The 23,295-nt window shown below is 39.5% G+C and overlaps 2 protein-coding genes across 2 annotated transcripts; one reads left to right on the top strand and one right to left on the bottom strand.

Moving 5' to 3' along the window:
• The first annotated feature begins 3,470 nt into the window (after nucleotides 1–3,470).
• TAF5 (TATA-box binding protein associated factor 5) lies at nucleotides 3,471–17,976 on the top strand. The gene is made up of 11 exons (XM_081247360.1): nucleotides 3,471–4,109; nucleotides 6,371–6,608; nucleotides 9,805–10,120; nucleotides 10,894–11,057; nucleotides 11,165–11,300; nucleotides 12,004–12,124; nucleotides 12,876–13,005; nucleotides 14,698–14,862; nucleotides 15,618–15,795; nucleotides 16,428–16,605; nucleotides 16,932–17,976. The coding sequence occupies exons 1-11, from the start codon at nucleotides 3,551–3,553 to the stop codon at nucleotides 17,147–17,149; spliced, it is 2,403 nt and encodes an 800-aa protein (XP_081103486.1). The 5' UTR covers nucleotides 3,471–3,550; the 3' UTR covers nucleotides 17,150–17,976.
• ATP5MK (ATP synthase membrane subunit k) lies at nucleotides 17,973–23,286 on the bottom strand. The gene is made up of 4 exons (XM_081247369.1): nucleotides 23,142–23,286; nucleotides 19,632–19,727; nucleotides 19,451–19,543; nucleotides 17,973–18,076 (listed from the first exon to the last, which is right to left on the bottom strand). Exons 2-3 carry the CDS (start codon nucleotides 19,716–19,718, stop codon nucleotides 19,454–19,456), a joined length of 177 nt encoding a protein of 58 aa, XP_081103495.1. The 5' UTR covers nucleotides 19,719–19,727; nucleotides 23,142–23,286; the 3' UTR covers nucleotides 17,973–18,076; nucleotides 19,451–19,453.
• Nucleotides 23,287–23,295: the final 9 nt, after the last annotated feature.

Raw genomic sequence — 23,295 nt, 5'->3', positions numbered from 1 at the left:
AACTGCAGATCAATCTAAAATTAATTAAACTAAAATAAATTTAATGAGTCATACTGAACATTTTATTTAAAGAATATCAAATATCAGAGTGCATTTCATGTAATAATTATACATATTATTGTTACAACTTCTGCCTCACTTATAATAAATATCCACATACATATGTGAGTCCTGGGTTCTGATGTTAAATATATTTCTTACTGTGAATCATGGCCAAAAATGCTTGAAAGCTACTGGTCTAGATCAGTGCTGTCCAACAGAAATATAAGGTGAGCCACATATGTAAAGAAAAAGTTCCATAAGCCACATGAAAAAAGTAAAAAAAAATAGGACATTAATTTTAATAAAATATTTAACTCATATCAAAAATAATATCCTTTTAACATGTTATCAATATAAAAATTATTGAGCCATTTTACATTCTTTTTATACTAAGTCTTTGAAATCCAGGACGTATTTCACACTTACAGAACATCTCAGCTCAGACTAGCCACATTCAGTGGCAGTGGTCAAGAGCCACACTGGTAGCTCCTGCAGTAGGTAGTGCAGGTCAGGTTTTGCAACTACCTACCTTAGGCGGCAAACTCTAAGTCCACTCTTAGCAGTGTGAATTTAAACTTAGGAACTGAACAAGATTGTAAACTCACACCAGTGGCTGGATCCCCCATCACATCCAACCCTAGAGATGGCACAGAAACTGATAGATCTGTAAAAACTGTGAAAACCCTGAGGATATGTGTCTGTGCACATGTGTGCATGTATGTTGACAAACAGGGAGTGATGGGGCCAATGACAGCACAGGTTTTCTTGTTTTTGGTGCATCCTTCACCTTTTCCCAATGCTGGGCTTCAGCCTCTCCCTATGGGTATACATATCAGTCAAGGTAGCTGATACCTTCTGGGAAATACAAATTCATGTAGAAAAGTAATGAGATGTAGAAGGAGGTACACCTCCTAGGAAAGCAAGAAACTGGACAACCTAGAATAGATGAAACAGATTAAATGCATCATACGGAAAGATAATTTAAATAAATATTCTCAAAGTGAAAACAGTTCATATTGGTTACATCAGGGTTTCTCAACCTTGGCACCCTTGACATTTTGGGCTAGATAATTCTTTGTTGTGGTGGGGTGGGCTGTCCTGTACATTATGGGATGTTTAGCAGCAGCTCTGGCTTCTACCCACTAGATGCCAGTAGCACTACCCCAAGTTGTGACAACCAAAAGTGTCCAAACATTGCTGAATGTTCCGATGGTGGGGGCAACAAAGTCACCCAACTGTATTTCATGAAGCAGGAACAATAAATCATGAAGAACCAATTCAAAACACTGTGAAAAATATAATGGTTGAAGTAAATAACTCAATAAATGGGTTATGTAGCAATATGGATCTAGGCCAAGAATGAATTATCGCATTGAAAAATCAGGTACAGGAAGTCTTCTAGAAGGTATTAGGAAGGGGTAAACATGAAAATATGAAAGTTAACAAACCTGGAGGATAGAAGTATCAATATCTACATCATGAAGAGTATAGGAAGGGGAAAAATAGAGGGGAGGAAATATTTGTAGATACAATGTTTGCTAAATTCCCAGAGCTAAAAAAAAAAATTCTCAGATTGAATGGGTACATAAAGGGCCAATCAGGAGAGAGAGGAAAAATCTAATCTTAGACACATTAGAGTGAAATGAAAGAACATCAAAGAGAAAGAGCAACATCCAGAGAGAAAGAGCAGCTTTCCTATGAAGGAACAAGATAGAGATTGACACTAGACTTCTTAAAGCATTCTAAGGAGAGAGTAGGAGAAGGGAAGTAGGGATCAGGAAGGAAGGGGAAAAGAGAAACAAGAATTAAAAGTGGGCTTTGCAATCATTCAATAAACTTACCTCTACTGCAGTGTAACAGAAAAACCACTCAGCTTGGTGTAAGAAACCTTGGCTGAAGTCCCAACCCAGACTCTTTGGCACTTAAGACACAAAGCCAGGTAAAAAGTTAGATTCCACGGAAGGAAACGGGGTGGCTGTACTTTTGTAGTCCCAGTATTTGGGCTTCAGCTGTACAGATGGATCCAGTTCCTAGGACCTGATTCACGAGACTGATGTATGCATCAAGATGTTAATTTACTATTCATAATGGGTAAAACATCTTTCCAGGGAATTATAAATACACCTGGGCTTGTTATTCACAGCATTTCTCATCTTGGTTCTCAATTAATTACCAATTAATTACATATCAATTAGTGAATACTGAGTCAGAAAAATTAGTTGAATGATCGTGAGGAAAATGATTAATTTCCCCATCTCTTTAGTGTTATCATCCGATTTCAGTTTTTCTCTTGGCCACTGATGATTAAATGCTAACCAATTCTTGCTCATCTCCCCGCCACTCTCCACTCCCTGCCCCTCCCCATGTTTCACAATCTTACATTATGTCAAATTAGATTAGTTTTATATTTCAGTCTTGAGATAACCATGAACATCATGATTGGACTTTCTTATCAAACATTTGCAGGACACCTCTTTAGGTTGGTTAAGTAAAAATAACCAATAGTTATTACGTGTTAGGTATCATATATACATTATGTCATTTAATCCTCACACAACTCTATGAGGTAGGTACTATTATTGTCCCTATTTTAGAAGTTGGGCAACTGGGGTAGTGTAAGTTAAGTAACTTGCTCCAGGTCATTCAGCTAGTAAGCAGGGTCAAAGGAAGCCAGTAAGACCTCAAAACCAACAACCTGAATAACTGCTAGATTTCCCCCGTGTCTTAGGCTCACTTTTCTTGTCTGCACCTATCTCACAGCGTTGTGAGATTCAAACGAGATAAAATATGCAGCAGGTTTTTAAACCTATGAAGCATATTGCAAAATGGCACATACTATTTTAAAATATACAATTAAAATGCAGTCTATTTGTAATAATGGGTAACATAGCACGAATACAGAACATATACATTTCACAATCACAAAATTCAGGTCCTTAAAAACTTTTTATTGAAATATAACATACATGCTATAAAGTTCACAAAACGTAAGCGTGCAGCTCAATAATTTTTACAAAGCATAAATTGAAAAAAAACAAGTAACCGCCCCCAGATCAAAACATAAAACTTTACCAGTATCTCAGAAGCCTCCCTCTGGTAAATAGTATATGCTTTTAAATTAAAGACCTGGATTCGAATATTGATCTGGCATTTTGTCTTTAGGTCTTGGCTGAGTCATCTGTAACGTGAAGATAATAGTACCTTAAAAAACTGTTGAATTAAAGGTCACATAATGTAAAATGTCTATCGCAGTGCCTGAATATATCTGGTCTGTAATAAACGTAATTATTATCGGGCAAAAGCACGAGGCGGTCCCTAACTCCCACTTCCTGTCTTTTTGTCACTCACTTTTGAAAGTTGCTCTTGCTCCTATTCCTTTTTCTCCTCCTTTCTCGCCCCTCCTACTGCCGTAAATGGCCCTCCAGAGCTGTCGTAAAATGCTCCTCCCCGCCCTCCATGTGGCGAAAACGCAATCACGCTTGACGGCGCAAGGTGGCTCAGCCGCAAGATGGCGGCGCTGGCGGAGGAGCAGACGGAGGTGGCGGTCAAGTTAGAGCCTGAGGGACCGCCGACGCTGCTACCTCCGCAGGCGGGGGACGGCGCTGGCGAGGGTGGCGGCGGCACAACCAACAACGGCCCCAACGGCGGCGGTGGGAACGTTGCGGCGTCGTCGTCGACCGGCGGGGATGGTGGGACCCCCAAACCCTCGGTGGCTGTCTCCGCCGTTGCCCCGGCGGGGGCGGCCCCGGTGCCCGCCGCTGCTCCGGAGGCCGGCGCTCCCCACGATCGACAGACTCTGCTGGCCGTGCTGCAGTTTCTACGGCAGAGCAACCTCCGCGAGGCCGAAGAGGCGCTGCGCCGTGAGGCCCGGCTGCTGGAGGAGGCAGTGGCGGGCTCCGGAGCCCCGGGAGAGGCGGACGGCGCCGGCGCTGAGACGGCTAGCGCGCTTCTTAGTCGGGTCACCGCCTCGGCCCCCGGCCCTGCGGCCCCCGACCCTCCGGTCAGCGGTGCTTCGGGGTCCGCCGCCGTCTCGGGCTTAGCGACAGGTCCTGCGGCTCCGGGGAAAGGTGAGCCGCGGGGTCCCGGGGAGGCAGGGCCGGCACGAAAGGGAGCGACCCGGGAAGGCAGAGGCTGGCAGGCCTGCACCTCTGCGGGCTTGTTTTGAATTTCCTGGGCCCGCCTCTAGGGCCACATGCCCGCCCCTTTCCCTGGTGCGCCGGCTGCGCAGTCAAACCCTCTTCCGAGCTGTCAGTTCCAGCGAGAGGCTGTGGAGAGCTGTTGAGCTGAGGGATGTATGGGGACGGTGGGCGCGGAGAGGCGGGGACTTTCAAGCTTTTGGTCCATTTCCTCTCATTTGGGCTCTTGAGCCTTGGTCAGGGATACATTAACACTAGCAATATTTGTACAGTTTTGTACTAGCGTACTTTTACTATAAATACTTTGTTATGTATCTTAATTTTCTCAGTTCCACTGTGAGGTAGACAGTACTTCTATTTTAGAGATGAGAAAACAGACTGAGAAAGGCCAAGGGACTTGCTTTGGACCACACAGCCAGGGAATGATGACTATAGTGTAGCCAGTCTCTCTCAAAATATAGGCTAACTAACATTGGTTTTAAATCTTTTAAAGGAATGCAGATTCTTGGGCGTCAGTTCAGACTTAGTGAATCAGACCCTGTGCAGGTGGAGTCCGGGAATCTGCGTTTTAAAATAAATGCTTCCAAGGGGTACTGGTGTAGGGCAAAGTTTGAGAATCATTCACTTAGGAACAGCCGTTGGGCAGACCTGAGTTCAGTTTCTGTCTCTGTTGCTTTTACTTGTGTGATGCTGATTGTTATTCTTCCTAAGCTTGAGAGTTTTTTTTTTCCCCTCTATTAAATGGGTTATTGTGAGATTTATATATAATATATGTAAAATGTCTGGCACTGATAAGTTTATGCCTAGGTATCCATCCCTGACACCTGAGGCTTCCCCCCTCCCCTTTTGTATTTATGAGACCTAATCTTTGCAGCATTGCCAGAAGTGAAGTATGAATATGTAGCATTGTACCCCATAAGTAGAAATGTATGCAAATGTGATTGAGAGGAATCTTTTTTGAATGCTGAATTTTGTGAATGAACTATGAGATAGATGAATTATGTTGTTGGTTATTTTGTTGTAATCTCTCATCTCTTCAGAAACTTGACCTGTTTTTTAGATTGTAACTCAGAAACCAGTAGGGAGGAAAAGAGGCCATCAGAGTAAACTTCTAAAGAACTTCTCTAAAATTTGTGCAGTAAAGAGCATAACAGTACTATAATTGCAACTTAAAAATTTCCAACAAACTCTGATTCAATTGACAGATGTATCATTGTTTGGTATTGAAGTATTACAAATAAATACTCATGCTTTTTGCCTTGAAATGATGGTTATGGAAATTGTTTTAAGCATATAAAATAGATTTGTCTTTTGGAAATATAAATAAGGCAAGTCCTTCCCACCATTAACATGCTTATATTTTATAGGGAGTGATAGATGTACATATATGAAGGTAACAGGATAGGATGTGTTGCTGGACAGTTACAAAATATTTAGGTAGTTCAGAGAGCTGGAAATGTTACTCCAGGGCATAGCTTGGTGGTGGTGGGTGCCATTTGCACTGAGCCTTGAGAGAAGATTAAGATAGTTGTTTGATCTGCACATACCATGTTTTATAAAATTTGTCTTTAAAATAAGGTACCTCTAGGAAAAATATTGAATCTTTCTGTTATTTTTTTTTTTTTTTTTTTTTTTTTTTTTTTACGTTGGGGGTAGGAGTTTATTAATTGATTTATTTATTTTTGCCGTGTTGGGTCTTTGTTTCTGTGCGAGGGCTTTCTCTAGTTGTGGCAAGCGGGGACCACTCTTCATCATGGTGCGCGGGCCTCTCACTATCACGGCCTCTCTTGTTGCGGAGCACAGGCTCCAGACACACAGGCTCAGTAGTTGTGGCTCACGGGCCTAGTTGCTCCGTGGCATGTGGGATCCTCCCAGACCAGGGCTCGAACCCGTGTTCCCTGCATCAGCAGGCAGATTCTCAACCACTGCGCCACCAGGGAAGCCCCTCTTTCTGTTATTGATTTGAAATTTTTATTTTAAGATATGGACAAACCGAAGGAATTTTGGATGGGTGACTGAAACAAAGTGAATCCCATTAAAAGGTTATGTGATTGAGTTGGGGAAGAGCATTTGAGAGGAGAAGGACAAACATCTGAGAAACAGTTCACCTCTGGACCTTAGCAAAAACAGCCTTAGTCTCTTGGTGCATGTCAGGTCACTTTCCTGAAAGTTATTTTTCGTTTTTTAAACAGTTGGAAGTGTAGCTGTGGAAGACCAGCCGGATGTCAGTGCCGTACTATCAGCCTACAACCAACAAGGAGACCCCACAATGTATGAAGAATACTATAGTGGACTGAAACACTTCATTGAATGTTCCTTGGACTGCCATCGGGCAGAGTTATCCCAACTCTTTTATCCCCTATTTGTACACATGTATTTGGAACTAGTCTACAATCAACATGAGAATGAAGCAAAATCATTCTTTGAGAAGTATGTGAATTTATGTATATATTGCTATATATATATATAATGAATACACGCATCTGTAACTACACAAATGTAAGATTGCAACTCAAAAAGTACTTTATGAAGGAGAGGTACCTGGTGCTATGAGAACCTAAAATGAGGGATTTGATCTAGTTGCAGAAGTCAGGGAAGGCTCCCAGAGGAAGTGATGCTTGAGGTAGGATCTGAAGATTGAACAGGAGTTAACCAGGGGAAGAGAAGAGGGAGAAGCATGTGTGACAGCTCTGTGGCAGGAAGGATCATGGTAGGTACAGAGATGAAAGGCAAGTGTGGCTGGAGCAGAGTGTGAGGGTGGGGTGTGGTACAACAGGAAGCTGGCCGGTTGATTAGGGGCTGGAGCAGGCGGTTCTTGGGCCTTATTGAGGGTCTTTGTTTATCCTCAGAGCAGTAGGAGGTTGTATTGGATGGGATTAGATTTGGCTGAGATGCACTGAAAAGTCAAAACAATGTTGGCGTAAATAAAAGTTTATGTTTACTTTTATCCTAAGAGCAATATGAAGCTGTGTTAGGATTAGATTAGACTGAGAGTGACTGGACCCCAAACAGTAGAGGCTTGGATACGATAAAAGTTTATTTCTCTCTCTCATGAATGTAGGCAGTCTAGGACTGGTATGGAGTCCTTGATTATCAAGGACCCAGGCTCTGTTGATTTATTTTGTAGCTCTGACATCCTTGGCATGCATTTTCCACCTGTGGTACAAGGTGATTCTCTGGCTCTAAGAAATCATATCAGCGTTACAGTCAGCAGGGAGGGCACACATCCTTCCTGGAAGTGACATATATTTCTCCCTTTTTTATGTCATTAGTCAATGGCCAAGGGAGGTAGGAAATATGGTCTTTACCTAGGTGTCTATGTGACAGCTAGTATTCAGGTGTTTTATTGTGGAGGAAGAAAGAAAAAAATGGATATTTGGGGACAGTGAGACATCTTTGCCAGAGAAGTCATTGAAGGACCATGTTATTATTAGATTTACATTTTGAAAGGACCTTTATGCAGTGGGGAAAACAGATGGTGGGGGACAGAGTGATTATAGGTTGACCATTTTGGGGGTTATTGTACTGGTTCTCAACGGAAGGTAATATTATGCCTCCTTCCTCTGGGCTGTTTGAAACTGGAGGTGTTTTTGGTTGTCGTAATGACTAGGCTGGAGGATCAGGTGTCTTAGGGATTCCAAAAGTTCCAATACGTGCAGGTAGTCCCACTTAGCAATGAATTTTTTGCCCCAAATACTAGTTGCAACCCTGTTGAGAAACACTGGACTAGGGTGTGAGAGCGTTGGTGAAGGGAAGTAGACATATTCGTGAGGCACTTGGTGAGTGATTGGATATGGAGGTGTAAGGGAGATGAAAGTATAATTGATAATCCCTAGGTTTCTGGCTCCCCTAGCTTTATAGGGGTGCTCTTCACTGAGGTAGAAAACCCTAGAAGAGGACCGGTTCTGTCAGGTTGTAGAATAATCTTGAGTTCAGATTTGTTTATGCCTTTGACTTATTTAAGAGATGTCAAGTTGATAGATGGAGGATATATAAAGCTCTGAGCTTAGAGGAGAGGTAGGGACTGGAGCCATAAATTGGAGTGTGTGCAATATTGATGGATAGGGATGAGACTGTCTAGGAAGGAGTATGAACTAAGTCAATGGGAGGGCTAGGCCTGGGCCTCAAGGAACTCCAACATTTGGAGTAGAAGAGATGACCAAGTAGAAGAAAAAGGAGAGGCCAGAGAAGCAGGAAGAAAACCAGGAGAGTGTTGAGTTATAGAAGCCAAAGAAAAGGAGTGTTTAAGAAGGAGGCAGTGCTGAACAGTTTAAATGAGAGCTCTTTGGTACAAGCAATAGACCCAGAAGCTAGAACTTGTCAGGTAACACAGGTAGTGGTAATAGAGGAACAAGAGAACTCAGGACTCCTGGCTTCTGTGTCATTATATTCATTCATTATTCTACAGTGCCTAATAGGAGGTATATAAGGCAAATGTTCTGTAGCTCACTGTTTCTGAAAGAAAAGATTAAGGCTGATGGTGACAGAATTTGTAAGCTCATTTTTCTTACAGTACTGTCATCAAAAAACCTCTTCTTCCAGTCTCATGGTGTAGCCATCTCCTCACATAGGAAGCTGGAATATCGTAGGGGACTGACTTTCTGTGTCCTTGTCATGAACAGTCTCAGCCCTTGCCAGGACCCCATGCTCAGATGAGCTTATTGGTGGCGACTAATACAACACCAGGAGGCTGAGATTTCTAATTTCATTCAAATCTTAGACAGAAACTCTTAATTCATGTCTTGATGAGTCATAGTAGGGTAGCACAGGTAACAGTTTAGGAATCTACTGGCTGTGTGTCAGAGCTAGAGTCCTAATATGTTTAATCATTTGTTTTCTAAATGTTTTTGCATTGTTTGCTGCTCTTTGTGAGTGTCAATATATGATCCTTACATTTTATTTTATTAGGATAATTAAGATTTGTAGAAACAAAAATACATTTAAATTTAGTAATTGTCATCAAGGCTGAAAGCTTTATTTAATTGCCTTTGGTAATGGTGAGTAAATGGAGTGCTCACTGTTTGATATCAACACGTTTGTTCTTTAGTCATGTTATTAAAGTACGGATGTTTATTCTTTATATCTGGTATTAAGAATATGCGAAATCACTAAAAATGAAGGGTTTTGTGAGAATGTCATGTGTTGATTATTGTTGAGAGGCTGGGTGATAGGTACACTGAATTCCTTATAATAGTTTCTACTTTTGTATGTGTGTGAAATTTCCCATAATAAAAAGTTTTAAAAAGTGAGTTTTGAGAGAACATAAAATTTAGTAGAGCAAAGTTTCTAACATTTTCAAATGTCTACCAATGGTGGCATTCAAATGAGACTGTCTGCCAATGGTGGATAGCTTATCTTTCATTCATTTATGGTATTTATTTCAAATCCTCTTAAAATGTTTATGATGCATTTATTTCATTAGAGAATTAAATTGGTCATTTTTAGGATGAATTCAGAACTGAATTGTAATCATTTTGAAATGCGTTACTTCTTATCCTACAGCTTAGTCCACGATTATTCAGACTACTACGTTGAAAATATTCTGGGATGTTTATAAATATATGGGGGAGAGGCAGATCCCTTAACGATTACATTGAAAAATGACTTTTTAAAATCACTGAAACAGGTTCCATGGAGATCAGGAATGTTATTACCAGGATGACCTTCGAGTATTATCTAGTCTTACCAAAAAGGAACACATGAAAGGGAATGAGACCATGTTGGATTTTCGAACAAGTAAATTTGTTCTGCGTATTTCCCGAGACTCGTACCAACTCTTGAAGAGGCATCTTCAGGAGAAACAGAACAATCAGATATGGAACATAGTTCAGGAGCACCTCTACATTGACATCTTTGATGGGATGCCGCGTAGTAAGCAACAGATAGATGCGATGGTGGGAAGTTTGGCAGGAGAGGCTAAACGAGAGGCAAACAAATCAAAGGTATGGGAATAAACCTAAGAACTATATAATGCAGATTATGAAAAATTGTAGCATTTCCATCTACATAATTTACACATTTTTCTTATAGCTAGTTTGGGAATAATTTTACACTGTATACTAAGTTTCATGTTCTAAGGATGATGTATATATTAGTGAGAATTTGGGAATGGATGCATTTAACAGAACCCTGACTACATTGGCAGAAGCAAGTAAGGGTTTTTCTCACATAAAATGAATTAAAGCAGAAGGCCCTCCTAGGCTGGTGTGAGGGTTCCACAGTGCCATCAAGGACCCTGGGTCCTTCTACTTTCTGCTCTGCCATCTTCAGAACGTGGCTTTCTTCATTGTGCTCACAGGTGGCTATTGCAGTGCCAGCTTTGCATCTGTATTCCAGGAAGGCAGAAGGGGGAGGATGAAAGACATACCTGCTGAATCTCTCCCTTTTTATCAGGAAAACAGTATTTTTTTCTAAAACACTACCCAGTATATCTGTGTGTACATCTATTGGCCAGAATGATATTATATGGCCATTGTATGGCTTCACGGGAGCCCGGGAACAGAAATTATTTTAACTGAGCATACTGCTGCTCCAACAAAATCAGGGTTCTGTTAGTAAGGAAGAAGGGGAGATTGGCTACTGGGTAGACAAGTACAGAATCTGCTTCAGGATATACATGACCCTATTGTAATTGTGATTCCTCCTATCAAGATATGAAAAGGATGTATTAATGAACAAAAAAGTAATTTAAAAAATTGGCTCCTTTGACTTGTAGGTATTTTTTGGTTTATTAAAAGAGCCAGAAATTGAGGTGCCTTTGGATGATGAGGATGAAGAAGGAGAAAATGAAGAAGGAAAACCTAAAAAGAAGAAGCCTAAAAAAGATAGTATCGGATCCAAAAGCAAAAAACAAGATCCCAATGCTCCACCTCAAAACAGGTGAGGAAAAAAACCTCAGGAACATGTGTGGAAGTTTAAGACAATGTTATAGATGGTTCAAGTTATTTAATATTCAGAGTAATTTCCAGTCTGTTTTTCTTTCACAGAATCCCTCTTCCTGAGTTGAAAGATTCAGATAAATTGGATAAGATCATGAATATGAAAGAAACCACCAAACGAGTACGCCTTGGGCCAGATTGTTTACCCTCAATTTGTTTCTATACATTCCTCAATGCTTACCAGGTTGGTAAAATGATTTGGCAATTTCTGGGAGAAAATTAGGAGTCATGAAAAATAGTGATTACCATTAAAAGTAACTTAGATGTCTTAACTAAAATGAAGATTTCTTCTTTAAACTCTTGATACAAATATGGCTTAAAGACAGCAGTTAGGAAAGCAGAATTGGACATTGCTCAGAATAGATAGAAGGCAATGTTTAAAAGACCTTTAGCGACTTATAGGTACCAGAATCTTGCTTGTATGTGTCCTTCATTTCACTGATCAGAATTCTGCTAGCCTTTGAAAAAGGAGGAAGCTATGTGGTTCATCTCCCTTGAACTTAAGTACTTACGTAAACTTAATATTTTTTATTAAGAATTCTTCACATCTTTATGTCTGTAAGCCTCTATAGACATAAGGCTTTATAATAGGCTGCTGAGGATATATTTAGTAAAGTACAAAAATGATTAACATTTGCTTTATATGATGCACTCCAAATTCAGAGGGCAAAAAGGGGTAAATGACGTGTTCTCAAAGTAAGTGCTTTTGAACAGTTGATTTCAAAGGAGAATGAAATCTCAAATGATCTTTTATATGAGAAAAATAGCTATCATTATATATTCTCTAATATGTGATTATAATTTTTTCCCTAAAACAGTATCGTTTAGTGTGTGTGTGTGTGTGTGTGTGTGTGTATATATATATATATATATTTTTTAATTGGCAGGGCCTCACTGCAGTGGATGTCACTGATGATTCTAGTTTGATTGCTGGAGGTTTTGCAGATTCAACTGTCAGAGTGTGGTCTGTGACACCCAAAAAGCTTCGTAGTGTCAAACAAGCAGCAGGTAACTGAGATGACCTGTCAGGATATAAGCTCATTGTTAGTTTACACCAATCTTGATTCCAAGAAGTATACAGAAGACATTGTGACCTTAGCAGAATTTCACTTGATTTTACTTTAAGTCAAAATGGCTAATAACATTGCCAACAGTGAAAAGTGCATTGGAGTGGCAATCAGGAGACTGGGGTGCTAGTCTGGTTTAATTTCACTGGTCCTCAGTTTTCTCATCTGTAGAATGAGGACATTAGGCTAGAAAACTCCCTAAGGTTAAAAATCTTAACATTTTATGATTGTTTGCTTGTGAATTAAAAAAAAAAAACTTTAAATAGTGGGAGAGTACTTTCTGTTTTAGCCATAAAAATGGCTAAAATGAACTAAGACCAGGGTTACATTTTAAAGAAAGTTTCTTGCTAACTGTATTGTTAAACAAGATAATACATTTTCAATAATTTATTTTAATATTTCTGTAGTTTCCTTTTGTGAAACATGGTGATATAATGGATAAATTTGAGTTTCAGCCCTAGTTCCAACACTAAGTAGCTGTGTGCACTCTGGCATATTATTAACTGTTCTGAACCTCACTTTCTTCTCTTATACACTGGGATGATAGCACCTAATTTAGAGGCATTAGCACAGTGGTTGGTATGTAGGAGGAACAGTTCAAATGTTAGTTCTTCTCCTGAACTGTGATGTAATTGCCTTAAAATGTTTTAATGAATGTACTTTAAAAAATTAACATTTCTGGACCATTTTAGATCTTAGCCTCATAGATAAAGAATCTGATGATGTCTTAGAAAGAATCATGGATGAGAAAACAGCAAGTGAGTTGAAGATTTTGTATGGTCACAGTGGGCCCGTCTATGGAGCCAGCTTCAGTCCAGATAGGTAAAATACAAACAAAAGAATTAAATACTGCTGTATTACATTGAGATTATATGAAAGTTAACTACTGGGAACATTATGAGAATGTTGGGGAAAATTCCTTTAGAAAAATCTTGTGGTTGCCTATCATTCATTCTTTTTTTTTTTGCGGTACGCGGGCCTCTCACTGTTGCGGCCTCTCCCGCTGTGGAGCACAGGCTCCGGATGCACAGGCTCAGCGGCCATGGCTCATGGGCCCAGCCGCTCCGCGGCATGTGGGATCTTCCCGGACCGGGGCACATACCCGTGTCCCGTGCATCGGTAGGCGGACTCTCAACCACTGCGCCACCAGGGAAGCCCCGTTTTTATTATTACTATTTTTTTTGTAGAGAATTATTTTATTATCCTTTAAAATTTTTTTTAAATTCATTTTTATTGGAGTATAGTTGCTTTACATTGTTGTGTTAGTTTCTGCTGTACAGCAAAGTGAATCAGCTATATGTATACATGTATCCCCTTTTTTGGATTTCCTTCCTATTTAGGTCACCACAGAGCACTGAGTAGAGTTCCCTGTGCTATACAGTAGGTTCTCATTAGTTATCTATTTTATACATAGTAGTGCATTATCTTTTAGCATCTTGCCCTCTGCTGATTTATATTGGGGTACTGGTGTATAATACCCAAATTTACAGAATCAGGATACATAGCTTTGGGTTTGCTGGTTATAAAAATCAGCTTTAGTTTTGTGTAACTCCAGTAGGGGTTGAATTGCTTCTTTGGGTTCTTTCTTTGGGTTTTGTGGCTACTGCTGTCTTCTGTCATCTCCAAATTCACAACAGATTACTGATATTAAAGGCATATTACCTATCAATTGAAGATTTATCTTTGTATAATCAAAAGAACTAAGAGAATACTGAAAAGGGAATTTGAAACCCACAAATATGTTTGCCTATTTTTCATGATCTCTAACATTCTGTAGAAATGCAGGGAGGGTATTTTGTTATAATAATACCATCTGTATCTTATTTGATAGATAATAGCTTTCAATCCATCAAGATTTTCATCCTTATGAAACTTTGAGAATGAGGATTTTTGTTATTTTATAGGATTTAGCCAGATGGTACATTTTTACTTGAGGGAAACTTCTGATTTCATTGAAAACCGTAGTACTTTCTGAGTAATTCAGCTTTTCTGTTCATTTCTGAAGAAGGTAGAGTATTATTCTCTCGTTATAGTGTTTTTTGTTTTGGCTTTTTTTTTTTTTTTTTTTTGGGGTCTAAAAGATGTTTACTTCTAAATTCTTACACAACTTTTACAGGATATGAAAATAGCATCTCCATTTTGAAGTAAAAAATTAAGTTTTAAGTGACATATCACATTTCTTAGAAGCCTTTCTCAGGTGACCTTATTTGATCATACTTTTTGTCATTACATCTTTGGTATTTTTTTTTCAAAGAACTGTGATTTTCCTCTTAATAGATAATGTTTTTAAAATAATCTAGCCTCATTCAGTAGGTGCTCGGTAGATGTAGAGTGTCACGGCTAACATTAGTTAGTACTTTCAACTCTTGTTATCTACTGTGAATTTCATGTATAAATTAAAAGTGAGATGTAGCATGTCAGTTAGCTATGTTTAATATATACAAATGTACATAGAAACTGGACAGGTAACTAAGTTATTCTAGGAATCGAATGTACTACCTTCTTTTCTCTCAGGAACTACCTGCTTTCCTCTTCAGAAGATGGAACTGTTAGATTGTGGAGTCTTCAAACATTTACCTGCTTGGTGGGATATAAAGGACACAACTATCCAGTGTGGGACACACAGTTTTCTCCATATGGATATTATTTTGTGTCAGGGGGCCACGACCGAGTAGCTCGGTAAGAACATTATGAGCTTAGGACTGGGCCTATTCAAGGAACAGAATGGTTTCTTGTTGGGAATTAGAAACTCCAGCCAAACTCATTTTTGCTTCTATTATTCAGGATCAACATTTTGAGAACGTCAGCATTTATAGGTCCTTATTTGAAAACGAATTTGGGACAGGAATATTACTGTCTGCAATTATGTCTATACCAAGAGTCCATGCCCTCCCCTTCCCCAACTGGATGCTAAACCTTGTCTTTTACAACCACTGTGAGCATGTTTATTTCCCTGTCATCTCCTTAGAAGTTGAGGATGAGGTGTCTTGGGTTAGAAACTAATTATGTGGTGGCCAAAACTAGGGAAAAATACTCTTCTATAAGTTAGACTAGGAGTTGGAGTGGGGGGTGTACATACAGAGAACTAAAGGATTATAGAATTAAAAAATTTTTGTACCGTATCAGTTAGTTTTTCTTAAGAATGTTTAGGGAATTCCCTGGCGGTCCAGTGGTTAGGACTCTGCGCTTTCACTGCCGAGGGCACGAGTTCAATCCCTGGTCAGGGAACTAAGATCCCACAAGCCGCACTGCAGCCAAAAAAAAAAGAATGTTTAGTCTCAGTCATTCCATCTTCTTTCCCTCAGGTAACTAGTGAGTGGGACCCATTTGGAGCTAACAGTTCACATGGTGGTTTCTATATTTATTTTGGATAGAATTTTGGCATTTCACAGTTATCTAATTACCTTCTTTTGTTTTCAATAATTTTTTTAAAGGCTCTGGGCTACAGATCACTATCAGCCTTTAAGGATATTTGCTGGCCATCTTGCTGATGTGAATTGTACCAGATTCCATCCCAATTCTAATTATGTTGCTACGGGCTCTGCAGACAGAACTGTGCGGCTCTGGGATGTCCTGAATGGGAACTGTGTAAGGATCTTCACTGGACACAAGGTATTTTATACCTTCATTATTCCAGCACACAAGGTTCTTTTGAGATAAAAATAGTTTAAAAATTAACCAGATGGATGGACCTAGAGTCTGTCATACAGAGTGAAGTAAGTCTGAAAGAGAAAAACAAATACCATATGCTAACACATATATATGGAATCTAAAAAAAAATGGTTCTGATGAACCTAGGGGCAGGACAGGAATAAAGACGCAGACGTAGGGAATGGACTTGAGAACACGGGGAGGGGGAAGGGTAAGCTGGGACGGAGTGAGAGAGTAGCATTGACATATATACACTACCAAATGTAAAATAGCTAGTGGGAAGCAGCTGCATAGCACAGGGAGATCAGCTCGGTGCTTTGTGACCACTTAGAGTGGTGGGAGGGAGGCGCAAGAGGGAGGGGATATGGGGATATATGTATATGTATAGCTGATTCACTTTGTTATACAGCAGAAACTAACACAACATTGTAAAGCAATTATATGCCCCAATAAAGATGTTAAAAAAAAATTAACCAGTGACACATTTTAAAGATACTGTTCGCACCACTAGACTTTATAATTCTAACTTTTGTCTTATTTTCTTAGGTATTTTTAACCCTATTTTTGATTCTTTCCATGGACTTCTTTTCTAGGGACCAATTCATTCCTTGACATTTTCTCCCAATGGGAGATTCCTGGCTACAGGAGCAACAGATGGCAGAGTACTCCTTTGGGATATTGGACATGGTTTGATGGTTGGAGAATTAAAAGGCCACAGTGATACAGTCTGTTCACTTAGATTTAGTAGAGATGGTGAAATTTTGGCATCAGGTAAATGACTAGAAATGGCTTTGTGGTAAAGGGTCAATGGTATATTTAAAGGAAGCACTGAATGTTGACCATTGCAAAATTAAGTCCTGCTGTTTTTTAAGTTTTGCTTCTCCTTAGCCATGATTCCAGATTGTTATCCTATATGTATGTTGACTTTTCAGGTTAAAACTACTGCTTGAAGTGCTTCTTTAGAGGGAAGAGTTATTAATCAAGTTTAGATTTTTTTCACCAGGAATAAAAAGCAAATGCATAAAGCATACTTGACAGAATCTCAGAATCTAAATAGGGCAGATGCTACTAAATGATTTCCTTTGATCTCCCCTTAGGTTCAATGGATAATACAGTACGGTTATGGGATGCTATCAAAGCATTTGAAGATTTAGAGACTGATGACTTTACTACAGCCACTGGGCATATAAATTTACCTGAGAATTCACAGGAGTTATTGTTGGGAACATATATGACCAAATCAACACCAGTTGTACACCTCCATTTTACTAGAAGAAACTTGGTTCTAGCTGCAGGAGCTTATAGTCCGCAATAAACCATCGGTAAAGACCTTTGGAAGCTACTGTTTGAAAAAGGGAGACTAAAAGCAAATACCTCAGTGATTAATATTTAAGCTACAAAGAATGTTTTGTCTATATGGATCTGGAAGTATGCTGCTTGGAAAATCTGAACAGGATAGTTCCACATTTCTATAGCAACCACATTTAACTAATTTCCGTTAGTTGAATAAGAGGTATTATGTTCATGGAGGGGACATTTAAGGTGCTTTGGATTTTGTGGAAACTATGCATCACCTGTTCGAATGCTATTTTAATTTATTATGTTTAGAAAAAAATCAGTAGATTTCAGTAATTCATCCTGCTTCAAGGTTCAAATTGAGTAATATAATACCATCCTGAATTTTAGCTGAAGAATTCTATGAGCATGTATGTTCCTGCTGTAAAAATGTAGTTACTGTATGGCACTCAAGTACTACGTTAAATGATCCACTAGCATTTTTGCTTGGCTCATAATTAGTGGAATGTACGTTAACTGGGTAAGGTGAACTACAATTCCTTTTTGAGAAATAGATGAAGTACAACCATCCATCGACATCTGAATTTATACCGGTTGGATTGAGTGCACGCAAACACTCTGTAAACCAGGTGAAGAAATTAACTTCCATGTTCTACTTCAGCTAAAATGGCTACATACAACCTAGTACACTTGAAGTCAGACATTTCAATTGCTTACCTCCAGTACTGAGCCTTGCTTTGGGAAACTAAAAGATTTAGACCAAGTCACTGCCAGTTTTTTGCCTTTGTTGCATTTTGTACAGTTTTTATATTTTTGATATCTTGTAAATAAAGACAACCAGCTTTTCCAGGTTCATAATTTATTGTACAAATTGGGTATCACATGATGAGTTGACATTAGCTTCTTCAGGCATGGGAACTTAACAGATGAGGTACAGTTGAGAATCCTATAAACAAAACAAAAATTGTTTAGACACCAATGTGTTCAACTCTACTTTTAAGACATTCAGTAATTACTAGTACAAGACTATCCGTGAACCCCCCTGAAATTGAATGCAAATTCATTAGATTCTCAAAGGAGTCAGTAACCCCCCAAAATTTAGGTGTCTCTCAGCTTAATACAATTTAACACTCCCCCTTTAACAAAAGAGCTGCCAATAATTCAGTATGATGCTAAATGTATACCATTAGAAAAGCCTAGTACATAGAATAACATCTTTTTTCATAAAGTAGTATTTTAAACAGTAGAAAACAGGGAGGGTGTATTATCTCCATTGTAAAAACAAAGTTAGGAGGAACCTAACATGAAAAATTGGGCAAAAAACTGCCTGTCAGGAACAAGCCATGGGCCACTGCATTCCGGGATATGCAGTCAGTCCCTTAAGGTCAATAGTTTTGTGACTGGAAAAGTTTTTAAGAGGAAAGGAAAAAATTTTCTGTCATGGAGGGCTACATTAGATAAAGATCTGGGTTTGGGGTTTTGTGTTTTCTGCACCTCATCTACCGCCAACACAACAAATATTTACTCAAGCAAGGGCAAATGGGGGTTGGGTGGCACTATAAGAAGAAAATGAAGTCTAGGGGGATTTAAGGAAGAGACAGAATGGCTTACATAAAAATTGAAACTAGCAAAAACCAAGATATATTTGCAACTGATTTAAAAGGCTGGTTAATAACTATTAAGAGAGCTTATACAAGAGAGAGAAGGTCTTCACAAAGAGAAAGTCCCAAATGTTAAATGAGAAGAACACAGAATGTTAAGAAAAATACAAGTGGTAAACAAATGGAAAAAATATACAACTTTATCAAAAAGAGATTATTTTTACTCCTCAAATTAACAAAAATCAGAAACTGATGTTAGTCAACACTGCCTGGGGAAGAAAGCTAGGCACCCCACAACCCTCTGGGAAGGCGCTTCACCTTAAGAAAACAGTCACAGATACAAACATTTCATGCTCAAAGGCATTCATTGTAATGTTATTTATATTAAGAAAAAATTCTAGTAGGAGACATTTCCTCTGTGAAATAAATCATATACCCATGAGCACTCATGCATTCAAATTATAGAGAACATGCATGTTATAAGACAAAATTACAGATATGGATCATAGCCACTGGAAACCAAACAAATATATTAAAAAAGAGCTAAACCGAAATGTTAACGAACATTGTCAGGGTAATGGGGACATGGACAATATTTTTCTTTCTTTTTTTTTTCTTGAATGTAATAAAATTTGAACAGTATACTTGTATAGTGGGGGGGGGGAACCCTAAGATCAAAATGGCAAAGTTATATAAAGTCTTAAATGTTAATTTCTTACCGTTTATGTTGCTTTCACAGCTGGAGTTTTTTTAGACCTTAACTTAAAGTATAAAACGATCAAAGCAACACCTCCATATGTGGCCAGTACACACTGAAAACGAGAGGAAAAAGTAAACAAGAGTTGTTGTCACGTCTATTTTATTCTAAAACAACTGCTTAAAGGTATCATTAATACTTACATTCATTCTCCCTGTGAGAGTGTAAGAGTTGAAATATTTTTTGATACCAGTGAATTGGAACTGAGCATCAGTTTCTGGACCTGCCATGATTTCAATCTTTTAAAAAAAGAAAGAAAGCAACAAATTGGTTTGGATGCAATTTAAAAGAAAAAAATTTTTTAATTAAAAATTTCAAAAAAATTCATTACATATAAATGTTGTAAATTTTATGTATGCCCCACCCAACAAAGCAGCAGAAAAACGGTGGAAAAAACCTTGCTGATAAGAGAAACGTTTGGAAGGAGGACTTTATCTTGGTTGTTATCACACAACACTCCAGAATATATATCAAATCACTCGGCACAGGAAGAGTCTTTAAGTCCATCCTCTGACTCAATATTGGTTGATGTTTTCATTCCTGGCTCTATCTATACCACAGTACACTGTACCTGGAATTAATCAGTTTTAAGACTAGCTGAAAGCTGGAGCTTGTGATACTTTTCAAAGTTCCTCAGAGGGGTAGCCACCAACTAAACAGCTCACCTTGCAACCCCTCTTTTTACAGTTTTTCTTATAAATTTAGGACCTCCATGGGAAGGAGGAGAAGGGGTCATTTACTAAATGGAGTTGATACATACTAACTATTGGTGGGGGCGGGGAGCTGAAATCCTTACTCCTTACACCAAAACAGATCAAAAGATTTAAATGTAAAAGTGAAGCCAAAATATCCTGAAGAAAACATGGGCAAATATTTTAATCATCTTAGGGAAGGGAAAATATAAAGGTGGCCAAATGCAAAAAGGTGAAACATACATCACCTAATGATCAAAGAAATGTAAAATGAGACCAATATTTAGCCATCAGGCTACAAAGATAAATTTATGATAATTAGCAGTAGTAGTGGGAATGTGGGAAAATAAGGATTCTCTCTGTTGCCTGGAGGGAGTGTAACTGGTACAACCTTCCTAATACGCAATTCTTCTGCAATAGCTATCAAATTAAAAACTTAGCATATCCTTTTACCTAGCTGGTTCGTTTGTTCGCCAGGAATTTATCCTTATAGAAATATTACAAAGTAGAAACATATAGTATGGTTCAAAAATGGTAAATGAAATAGTTTATGAAAATAAAGAAGAACTAGAAGTCCGTCTACAGGAGACTGATAAGTGATGGTTTCCACTGAAGGAAACAGAATGCATGGAGATCTTTATATATAGACATGGAATGATGTCCTCATGCACGCAGATCTTTATGTACTGACATGGAAACACGTCCCAATGTCATGTTAAATATTTTAAAAATCCTATTTCTGGACATTATAGAGCACATCAATGGTTCTCAAAGTCTGGTCCCCACACTGTCACTATTCATGGAAACTTGTTAGAAATGAAAATTCTCAGGCCTATTGAATCAGAAACCCTGAGTCCCAACAATCTGTTTTAATATGCCCTCTAGGTGATTCTGATGTATGTTAAAAGTTTGAAAAACACTGCAGTAACAGAAACAAAACGAGATGCTTATTAGTAATTATATTGGGAAAAAAACCTGGAAGAATATATAGCAAACTTTAAAACGGGGTTACAGTTATAGAACCTATGTATTTCACAAAGGCGTGTATTTCTTTTATAATAAAAAATAGTAAAGGCACATTCAAAGGTCACCAGAACAACACTCGAAAATTCGTCTGTATGACCGCCTATCTACCACGACCGACGCCACGCCGAGTCGATTGGCAATATAAACGAGCCGGTCGAGGTCCGGTCGAGATTGGTAGGCAGTGGCAGTGACTCAGTTGGCTCTTGATGAAATGGAAGCGGGAGAGACCTGCGAGGAAGTCGTTGCTATGGAAACTGGCACTCTCCAGTTTACCATTCAAAGGCCTTCAGAGGCATTCACATGCATAGAATTGGCAATGAAACTTTGGACAAATGACCTTAATTTTGAAAACTGTTTCAAGAAAGTTCTTGTAGCAATGAAGGATTCCAAACTTCCCTGGGCCACCTTAGGGGCCTTGGCCAGTTCAGGCCCAGTAGGAAAATCTCCATTAAAAGAAATCTTTATGATATAGCTTTCATATTAATTGTTTTATTTTAGTAAACTTATTAAACACATGCTTTCCCATTCATCTTCAGGACAGATTTTTGGATTCTCATAGTGTCAAGTAGGTTTCTCGGAGAAACCCTACAGAAAATAAGGGCTTAACTTTGTCCAATTATTAACTGATAATTCCGACTACCTTGTGTTTAACAAACATTTTCAGAAGGTGAAATGGTGTACAATTGAAACAATATTAAGGTGCTTTGAACTTCTCTCCACACAATATAGAAGGAAGGCTGATGTTTGCAATATTACACAGAGGACTAATTCTGACTGCAGGGAAAGGCACAGTACAGGAACTGCAATTTAGTCTAGGTTGTAAAGAAAGACTCTTAAAAAACGCTGCGATGGAGGGGAAACTGAGATAAACAACTGGAGCAAAGCCTGCAAGCACTTGGGTCTGCTTCCTCAGCAAATTGCAGGTTACTTTTGGGCAAACATCAGGAATCCTCGTGTTAGAGGGTACTTTGTGGAATAACTGAACTGAAACTTGCTTTCCTTCTGAGTCATACTTCAGTTTAGAAAGACATTAATGAAAAATACCTAGACTAAACTGTACTAACTGCTAAACTGTAGCCTATGGCAGAGTCTAAGCGATGGGGTCTTCGCTTGTTTCTAATTAAGGGGCGAACTGCTATTAAGTATAATTCATCTTTCCACGCCTCTCTTCACCTGTAAAATGGGCCCTTCAGAAACTACCCTCGCTACTTTCTGTTTCTGGGTACTGCTGTTGTGTCGGACCGGACACCCACCTGGATTGGTGAGATGACGCGGTAAAGGAGGCAAAGACGAGGGAGAGCCGCTCACGTACCAGAAGCAGCAGCCTCTTGCACTTAAAGGAGTTTACAGCTCTCTATTCTGGCTACCTCCTAGGAAAGGCCTTCCCCACTGATCGAACAGATTGAAATCTAACCCGCTTATCGCGGGCTCGGCGAAGCGCAGAAGGCGGGCTACACTCACTCGCGCTTGACAAAGGCTGCAGCGCAGCTAAAGGAGGCCTAGCTGGACAGCTTCCTAAGCACAGCTCAGTGCAAACAAACTGCTTTGCGCATACAGTGGGAAAGAGGTAAACATGACCAGAGGGGGTCAAAAGCCCGAGTTCTCATCCAATATTACGTCACTGGGTGACCTTGGGACACTCCCTTCGCTGCGGGCCTTTTTCTCCACTGGAAAATGCATTCTAAGGGCCTTTATGAGCTGGGGGAAAGGGGCCTTTAACTCGCACCAAAGCTTCCCAGCCACTGTCCGAACCCTCACGCCCGGCCCTCATTTTCTCTAATTTCTTTTCCATTCACCATCACTCTCCCCCACCCCACGCCCCCCACCCAAAGCGAAGACCTCGCGGTGTGCCCGAACCAGGAAACGGTCGGATTCTAGGCCAGCCCCACAAAGCGGAGCCGCCAGGTTCGAGCCCGGGTTCCCCTCCACACCCACCTTCCAAAACGAACAGACCCCGCGGCAAGTGTCCTTCAACTGACGAAGCTGCTCCTCAGCCCCGCCGGAAGAAGCCGCCTCCCCCGCAAACGTTCAACGGGCCTTACGGAGTTGGCCCTCCGTGCCGACTGGCTACGGCTCTAAGTCCCGCCCT

This window comes from Mesoplodon bidens (assembly GCF_964165515.1).
Source record: "Mesoplodon bidens genome assembly, chromosome: 1".
Lineage (NCBI taxonomy): Eukaryota > Metazoa > Chordata > Mammalia > Artiodactyla > Ziphiidae > Mesoplodon > Mesoplodon bidens.
The sequence above is the reverse complement of the archived record's forward strand: the minus strand, read 5'-3'. Positions and strand labels throughout refer to the sequence as shown.